Genomic DNA, 10000 nt, shown 5'->3' with positions numbered 1-10000 from the left:
GGTCGTCTGCAGAGGGTCACCTACACTGTCAACGGCGACTCAGGCTACGTGGCTGAGGTCAGCTACGAGGGCGAGGCCCAGTACCCCGAGTACCATCCTGCTCCTGCCTACAAGCCTGCTCCTGCCTACAAGCCTACCCCAACCTACGAACCTGCCCCTACTTACGCCTAAGTGTGTATATCTTCGAATATATTCATTATATTTATTAAATGATCATACTAAATTCTAATTTTATCACCTATCAACATACTATATAAATGCATATTCATATATATACATATACATACATAAATATGTGTGTGTGAATATACACAACCAGTGCCTACTGCAATTGAGATGTTCAGGTTCAACAAGGTGTAGGTCGGGCGAAGCGTGGAAACGGGAGTGAATGGGATCCAAACCGAACCTGACCCACGAGAAGACACATATATGTTTTCATCAAAATTTATTTATTCATATATTAACATATTTTTTTTAGCCAGGCAATAGTCCTCTCCTAATTCAGGTCTATCTTGTCTGTGGGGGGGGGGGAGGTAATTTCGTCGGGACGCTTTTGATGTGTCCTTTGAGCATGGTTGGACCTATATAACATGCCCTTAGCAAAGGCCATACGCAAGGCCACCAGGTCTTGAGGGAATTGAGGTGCATTAATTTACTCGGAAAATTACTAAGCAAGTCCTTTCGACACGGTTAAACGCATTCCCTTTAACCATACTCTTGGAGTAAAACAAAAGCACACATATATTTCTGTATATATATGCGTATGCGCCTTCTGACCACGTTAAAGTATACTCCCTAAGTAAATTACACAAATATACACGGAAGTATATATATTCCTTTATCTATTCATATTAGAATATGTATAAACACAATTATTTATGTATATACATATATACAAATATGTATATATGTATTCTCATATGTGTATATATATGCATAGATACATACACACACATAGATACACATACACCCCTCCCCCTTGCACATATATATTTGTGTGTGTGTGTGTGTGTGTGGGTGTGCATGTATATACAAATATACATATACATACATGTATACATATGTATATGTATATGTATATATAGACATACATACATCCATACATATATATATATATGTGGTAGAAAATCCACAATGCACAAACTAGACTTACTGAAGTAAGTTAGACAATATTTTCGGAATCATCCTCGATTCCATCTTCGGGTCCGAATATGGAGTTGAAGGACGATCCCGAAACTGTTTGGGCATTGTGGGTTTTTCTACCATAGTATCATCACGGTATTTTTCCATAAAAAAAACTTGCGGTTGTACACATGCATCTGCGTTTTTCAATTGCATACAAAAGCAAAATACATAAATATCACACCAAAAAGCACCTTAATAATAGGCAGTAACCTTCCGTTAACGGAACTGTACACGTTATTCCAAATCCCCCTCATTCATTTCGCTCGCTCGTAATATGACTAATTAAGCTGTTTACGCTCACTCATACCGGGGATAAGGCGGGGGAGGGGTACCTGGTAGCGGGGGTGGTTAACGGAAGGAAGGTAACCGAATAAATAAATAGCTTTTGTGTTTTATTATTCCTCTCCCTTCTCTTTTATGTCAAATGATGTCAGAGTTATGTTATTATTGTCCTTTTTCTCACTGCGTTTACCTTTAATGTCTCAGTATGATATGTGATTACTTACAGATCACTTACATCCTCGTGACCGACCACCAAGGTGCTCCTTTGGAGTACTGTTCCGGTGCTCTCCACCCTTGGAGTAAAGAAAACTCATGCACATATTAGGGAGGGATGACGGTGGTTTTGATATAATTACATAATTACATTATTGATACGTGAGACAAAGCTAGTGTTCAATGTATGACCTTAATATTCACCATACACGTATATGTATGTATGTGTTTGTATGTGTGTGCGTCTGAGTACATACAAATTCAAATATGTATTTATAAACACACAAACTCACACATACATACAAAGAAAATTCCGTGTGTGTGTGTGTCTGTGTATGTATATAATATAAAGAATTGCTATAACTATGTACATTTGATATAAGCATACCCACAACATCTTTATTTTGGTTTATTCGAGTGCCAGCGGTAGATATCAAAGTAGTTGCAATAAGCGCCATGTATCCACTTGCAATTGCCGCTTTGGTGGAGGTAGGATAAAGGAGAGGAAATAAGGGAGACTCACTCTTGCCATGTAAGTGTTCTGTGTAACACATGAACCGCTAGTCTTATGCCAAATATGATAGTGCCCCCGATTGATTTCATGTGGTACTTCTATCGTTATTAAGGTGATCTGTAGTGCTTCTTGTATTTTGCTCGCTATTAATTTAGTGCTTACCACAGAACACCCCAGCCTTACAAAATATGGCTTTAGTATTTATGTTTCACAAAGGGACTCTTAAATAAACAACCAGAAATACGTAGATGCGAGAGGGTAAAGGTTAGATGTTTACTCTAGTTCCACACAAAGTTATCCTACTGAATACTGTAACACTGGGATTTTCCGTGTGTCTGAGAACATTTATTTATATACATCTCTACAATGTTCTCAGTGCCCAATATGAAGTCAGTACTGGAATATATATAATTGCAGCAGTACGTAGGTATTAGTGTATCAGAATAATTCTAGTCATATGGAGATGGTCTTCCTTTAAAATCGTGCAATTTATACTGCTCTGCTTTCGGCCGGCTACAGAATATATACATACATATATATATATATATATATATATATATATATATATATATATATATATATATATATATATATATATATATATATCACTGACACACTTCTGATATTGAACACCTCAGTAGAACGTAGGTTGTTTGTGTAACGAAAACATTGAATCACACTTTCATTAAATGTATACGACAAAGGTGATCATCCTCACTTCGGACAACCGAAACTGCTTACGTCTTCCCCTACCAAGGTAAAGGTCGGTTAGAGGAGGGAAAGGGAGGGGCGAAGGGGCGTGTCTCTTTCAGTCACGGAGTATAAAAGCCAACTGCTCGGTGTTCTGAGTATCACACTCGATCTACCTTCACCATCATGTTCACTAAGGTGACAATCCCCATCCTCCTATTGTATCATGTAAAATCTTATATTTCAGTGTACACACAAATGTATGTATGTGAGTATGCTATATTGTATTAGTAACTCTTTTCATTTCAACGTTTGTGTCTACTTTCAGACCGTCGTCGCTCTCGCCCTTGTGGCCGTCACTCTGGCTGCTCCTTCACAGCCTTCCTACGGATATGCTCCTCCTGCAACCTATGACGTGAGAAAACTCTTATTAACCGGTAACTGCTTACATGTCTCTCATAAATGCATATATTGTCTCTGTTATTCATATTTAACACAAACTAATTTGACCTTCATGTTCAGGCTCCTGCCAAGTACGACTTCAACTACGCCGTGAAGGACGACTACTCCGGCAACGACTTCGGTCACCAGGAGGCCCGTGATGGCTATGACACCCAGGGAGCCTACTACGTCCTCCTTCCCGACGGTCGTCTGCAGAAGGTCGCCTACACTGTCAACGGCGACTCCGGTTACGTGGCTGAGGTCAGCTACGAGGGTGAGGCCCAGTACCCCGAGTACAAGCCTGCTCCTGCCTACAAGCCTGCTCCTGCCTACAAGTCCGCCCCTGTCTACAAGCCCGCCCCTGCCTATAACCCTGCTCCTGTCTATGCTTAAGTGAAAGAAACATGAAGATACTATTTATTGATTAAATGAAATTTCTATCACCATTCATTTCTATTACTCATCCTAAAAAAAATACAGTCATTTATATATGATCTAAACAGCAAGTCATTTCGAATACTTACAGTTTTCAAGTTATGTTCATCGACCAGTATGAGACCGGTGATATTCTTCACTGTCAATGACACAGTAAATGCAAACTAAGGTAACTCGTCTTGTAGAAACAGTGTGCAGATAAACAATATTTAAAATGTCCCCTGAAATCTGGAACATGTATATCGATGCTGTCCGTGACTAGGTACTTCTGTGAAAGCAAAAACAAAAAAGAAAATGTAAATCATTTTATTGCGTATACATCAGTTTTAGTTATGAACAAAGGTATTTAGTTTTAGTAATGAACAAGTTTTAGAAATGGCTGGAAATGAGAGAACACTCATGAAAAGGATTAGAACGGGACAAGCTAAGTTCCTTGGACATGTTATGCGCAAAGGTGAACTGCAACACCTGGCTATAACTGGAAAAATTGAAGGTAACAGAGGCCAAGGAAGAAGACGCCAGACATACACAGTAGCTCTAAGCAAGTGTCTTGGCGTCGAAAGCATTCAACTTTTACGCAGTACGCAAAACCGCAGTCAGTACAAATCCATGGCAGCCCACGCTATCCAGCATGGCACTTAAAGTAGAATGCATCAGTATGTACAGGTGTTTACACAATGACGAATCCGATAATGATTCCATCTTCCATTGTAACTTCAAAAGGTGTATATAACATAGACTATATACAGAATTATATATTTATCCTTAATGAGGATAGCTATGGTACCCTCATGAACTTGAGTTGTGTTCGGTCTCAAACGACTTCGCCAGCAAGATCGTTCCCGCATATGTTTTGCCGTTTGACTCTCATCGACATACATCAGATATGCGAAAATATATTTTTAGTATTATCATTATCATCATCATGATTATCACCATCATTAAGCAGCATTCAATTCAGTATCTCAACCCCCCTACTCCTATACATATATATCATTGGTAAGCCATTGCTGCGAATTTTCTTAGTAAGTTCCGGCCATGCTAACCATGATGAATGCATGTAAGGAAGACCATCTAATTGAAGACATTTTTTAGTCGGAAAGATGCCCATGCTTCTTCAGTATCAATGTAACTTCTTCATTTTGGACCTACCAATATACTATGGATCAGAATCATTAAACTCAGAGAAGGCAATGAATAATTAAATTTAATTAACCAAAACTGGACATGAATATTTGATGTTCTTTAACTCTGTGTCTCGCCATTCAATCAGATTCCAACATTCATGGGTTCATGGTTGCTCCCATACGTGATGAGATCTTTACCGTAAGAAAAGATTTAACTACTTTGATATAGCTACTGACATAACATTGCGAGAAAAAAAAAAGGGAAAAAGAATATTAAATAAAAGCCCTTGTCAGAATTTTCTCGCTCCATTATCTAAAGCTTTGCCTCCCTCTCCCTTTCTCACCGTCTCTATCTACATATATACCTATCATTTTTTTATCTATCCATATATATATATATATATATATATATATATATATATATATATATATATATATATATATATATATATATATATATATATATATATATATATATATATAAACATATATATCAACACACATCAATAAATTTATGTGTGCTGTATATATGTGTGTGTGTGTGTGTGTGTGTGTGTGTGTGTGTGTGCGCGCGCAAGCATGCGCCTATATATATACAATATATACGTACATATGCATATATATATATATATATATATATATATATATATATATATATATATATATATATATATATATATATGTATGTATATATAGATAGATAGATAGATAGATACATACGTACATACATACATATATATATGTGTGGGTGTGTGTGTGCATGTGTGTGTGTGTGCATGTGTGCATATATATATATATATATATATATATATATATATATATATATATATATATATATATATATATATGTGTGTGTGTGTGTGTGTGTGTGTGTGTGTGTGTGTGTGTGTGTGTGTGTGTGTGTGTGTGTGTGTGTGTGTATATATATACATGAATATATATATATATATATATATATATATATATATATATATATATATATATATATATATATACATATATACATATATACATATATATACACACATATATATATATATATATATATATATATATATATATACATATGCACATATATACATATACACATACATGCATATTCTCTCACACAAACAGACATACATACACTCAAATACACACTCATGTTATATATATATATATATATATATATATATATATATATATATATATATATATATATATATATATATATATATATATATATATATATATATATATATATATATATATATATATATATATATATATATAAGGGGGGGAAGGGGCGAGTGTGGGTGTGTGTATTTATGTATGTGTGTACTTTTATACATATTACATGTGTTTGTGTATCTGCGTGCATGTGCACACATGTAAATTTATGCATTTACTGACCTTACCCACTACAAATTCCATCCTTTCTGCCTAGTTAAATTAATTTACTCCATTCACTCATTATATGTATGGGTCATTTCACACGTATTTATAGTACACACACATGTATATTTATGTGTGTGTTTATATGCATATATGTACACACACGTATATATATATATATATATATATATATATATATATATATATATGTCTGTGTGTGTGTGTGTGTGTGTGTGTGTGTGTGTGTGTGTGTGTGTGTGTGTGTGTGTGTGTATGCATATATACTGTATACATATATGTGTGTACGTATGCATATATATGTACATACAAAAAAAATAGGTTTAAATTTGTAGTTATAGCCTTCTTTCTAATGAATATATATATGTATATATATACATATTTATTTATTTATTTATTTATTTATCTCTACCTTTAAGTGTATAAAAAAGAAATAAATGAAAAATTAGTGGCAAGATTTTACCACATCAAACGAATTTTGTACAGACCACCATTATTCGCCCTCGAGGAGACCTGAACCCCTTACCTCCACCCATACCAAGGTTAACGTAGGTAAGAGAGGGAGAGGGAGGGGCGAGGGGGCGTGTCTGTGAGGAACACGGAGTATAAAAGGCACCTGATTCTAGTTCGAAGCATCACGTTTGATCCATCCTCTTCATCATGTTCACTAAGGTGAAGATCGCTGAATTTTGTTGATGCCTTTTACTCATATATTTACATTTACTCATAGATAAGTACACTTGTATGTGTATGCGTATATGATTGTATGCATTGCACATATTTATATGTATATACATGAAGAGATAGATTTATAAATGACATATTTCATTGTTTCTTTTTCAGGCCGTCGTCGCTCTCGCCCTTGTGGCCGTCACCCTGGCTGCTCCTTCACAGCCTTCCTACGGATATGCTCCTCCCGCAACCTACGATGTAAGCACAAATAGTATATATTAAGAACTTGGTGTCTTATCCTATAAGTGAACTGTAAATTATTGGTTATATTCGACGCATATTAACCCGACTTCCCCCAGGCTCCTGCTAAGTACGACTTCAACTACGCCGTGAAGGACGACTACTCCGGCAACGACTTCGGTCACCAGGAGGCCCGTGATGGCTATGACACCCAGGGATCCTACTACGTCCTCCTTCCCGACGGTCGTCTGCAGAAGGTCGCCTACACTGTCAACGGCGACTCTGGCTACGTGGCTGAGGTCAGCTACGAGGGTGAGGCCCAGTACCCCGAGTACAAGCCTGCTCCTGCCTACAAGCCTGCCCCTGCCTATAAGCCAGCCCCTGCTTACAAGCCCGCCCCCGCTTACAAGCCTGCCCCTACTTACGCCTAAATGAAACAAATATGACTATATTTACAGTGAATATTTATTAAACGAAAACTCTATCACCAGTCATTCGTATACTTTATCCTTGAAAATAATCTATGTACCACATCTTCATTCATCTTTACTTACATGCCTCTGTGCCTGTGCATAAATATGTATGTAATATATACATATAGATAGAAACATACAAATCTGGCTGCATTCGGGAAGGAATCAAACTATTTCATATGCTTCTTGATGCCAAGTTTGGCTATTACCAAACTGTTTTTTTTATTATTATTATTATTAACTGCATCCACTAAGACAAAGCTATTCACTAAACGACCCACGTGTTAAACCCGGCCCTTCTATTGTTGATTTTATGGAAACAGAAAAATATATATAGTGATAAGATGAAGCTGTCTTTATCAGTCACCTTACTTTTAAAGTTTGTTGACTAATTCAGTCAAAAAATAAATCAGCTTCATATCATATTTCGCAGCAACAGTGATAAGATGACATCAAGTTTCTGCAAAATTTGTGAACTTAGCCTTTTCTTCTTAACTGGGAGCGTATTTTGCTAATCGTAGGATCTTTACTGTTAATTTCGGCTGTTCAGTAAAATATACTATCCGTAATATTGTGCCGATGCATCAATACTACATCCATACTAATTTTAATATGTTCTGTGTGTCTAAATTCTATCTTTAGCTGGTGAAATCTTGAATTCGTGGATGTCACATCATTTGGGTATCATATCTGACATGTGAAAAAATATATTTATAATTTTCCTTTGTCCATAACTGTGTGTTAATCATATCGCATACAGATAAAGTTGCTAACCCACATGGTGAACCAAAAGTATGATTCAAAGTTGAAACCGATTTCAACTGGTCGCGGTAAACATAATTACTAAAGTCACGCAACCATCTTAAGCTACTTACATTAAATAAGTAGCATTTAAAGATAGTTCGTAAAACCATTTCCAAATACATATATATATATATATATATATATATATATATATATATATATATATATATATATATATATATATATACATAAATGTGTATATGTGCACGCAAACACACACACACACACACACACACATTCATATGCATACATAAATGCATATCTTTGGAAGTTGTCGCTAAAATTCTACTTCTTTCCCTCATTACCTCAGTTATTGCTTGAACACGGACTGCAGTGCATATCTTAGCTCGTCCATTATTACCATACATAAACTGTTCTCTCTCTCTCTCTCTCTTCTTCTTCTTCTTCTTCTTCTTCTTCTTCTTCTTCTTCTTCTTCTTTCTTTCTTTCTTTCTTTCTTTCTTTCTTTCTTTCTTTCATTTAAGAGATGCACCTGCTATTAAGATCTTTTATTGCATTTCATTAATCTCCAAAAATCGTAATGTTACGTAGACGTGACGTCACGCCCATAAACCAACATTCAAAAGAGTTTCTAGTACGTTAAAACAGCTTCATAAAAATACAATTTAAGTGACAAAATATCTGTTCGATTCGGTTCCCTACCTCTGGTTTTGTGTCCCCATAAAATTCCTTGGTCTGGTAATTAGTATATATAAATTGACTCTGTCATCTAAATTTACGAATATATTTGAATTACGGATAGAAAGGCCTAACTACAAGTCTTGCTAAGGAATGAGGAATGGTTATATAACCTAGCAAGTCTTTATGTTTTGTTTTCTTTTACTCATCCTTTGCTGTTGTTAAAATACTGTTTCATTTGTCCATTCTTGCCAGTGTTAGCGAATCAGAAAACGATAGGAACGAAATATATCAGAGAACGACGTACAGTAAGACGATCTCATGCCTCATTCATGGATAATTGGAGTATACTACTTACTTTCGCCTTCGCCAAGGTGAGGGTCGGCCGGACAGTGGAAGAGGGAGTGGCTGAGGAGAGTTTACGAGAGTCACGATCTCAGTCTATCTTCAACATGTTTTCTAAGGTGGGAATCCAGTCTGAATAAGAGCATTATAAGCATACATTCAAACATATATGTACATATGTGTGTGGGTGTGTGTATCTATGCATTTGTACCTATAATGTTATACATCCATATTCATAGATATACATTTATATATATCAAATATTGAAATATTTAAATATCTACATTTCTCTACACTCTTGATTGTTTCCATCCTTTGTATATTCAACATTTTGTATTGTCTTTCAGACCGCCGTCGCTCTCGCCCTTGTGGCCGTCGCTTTGGCTGCTCCTTCACAGCCTTCCTACGACTACTCTCCTCCGGCAACCTATGACGTAGGCAATATCCCATATTCTGAGAATTTTCTACATTATATACTTAATTAATGTATCATTTCTCATAGGTTCATTTTCCAAACTTTTCTTTTCTCTTTTCAGTCTCCTGCTAAG

The 10000-nt window shown here is 35.9% G+C and overlaps 3 protein-coding genes and 1 pseudogene across 3 annotated transcripts in view; all 4 read left to right on the top strand.

Moving 5' to 3' along the window:
- LOC113822578 (cuticle protein 7-like) overlaps positions 1-171 on the top strand; it is a 743-nt gene extending 572 nt beyond the window's left edge. The window contains exon 3 of the mRNA XM_070119605.1: positions 1-171. This exon is cut by the window's left edge and continues 123 nt beyond it. Within this exon, the coding sequence (XP_069975706.1) occupies positions 1-171 (171 nt within the window).
- A 2876-nt stretch (positions 172-3047) lies between these two features.
- On the top strand, positions 3048-3768 carry LOC113822587 (cuticle protein 7-like). The gene is made up of 3 exons (XM_070119522.1): positions 3048-3082; positions 3213-3299; positions 3407-3768. The coding sequence occupies exons 1-3, from the start codon at positions 3071-3073 to the stop codon at positions 3716-3718; spliced, it is 411 nt and encodes a 136-aa protein (XP_069975623.1). The 5' UTR covers positions 3048-3070; the 3' UTR covers positions 3719-3768.
- A 3145-nt stretch (positions 3769-6913) lies between these two features.
- Positions 6914-7681, top strand: LOC113822528 (cuticle protein 7-like). Its single transcript, XM_027375064.2, has 3 exons — positions 6914-6951; positions 7123-7209; positions 7311-7681. Exons 1-3 carry the CDS (start codon positions 6940-6942, stop codon positions 7620-7622), a joined length of 411 nt encoding a protein of 136 aa, XP_027230865.2. The 5' UTR covers positions 6914-6939; the 3' UTR covers positions 7623-7681.
- A 1863-nt stretch (positions 7682-9544) lies between these two features.
- LOC113822524 (cuticle protein 21-like) overlaps positions 9545-10000 on the top strand; it is a 7029-nt pseudogene continuing 6573 nt past the window's right edge.

Source organism: Penaeus vannamei, chromosome 4, assembly GCF_042767895.1.
Source record: "Penaeus vannamei isolate JL-2024 chromosome 4, ASM4276789v1, whole genome shotgun sequence".
Lineage (NCBI taxonomy): Eukaryota > Metazoa > Arthropoda > Malacostraca > Decapoda > Penaeidae > Penaeus > Penaeus vannamei.
Note: the sequence above shows the minus strand (reverse complement) of the source record. Positions and strands in the feature narration are given on the sequence as shown.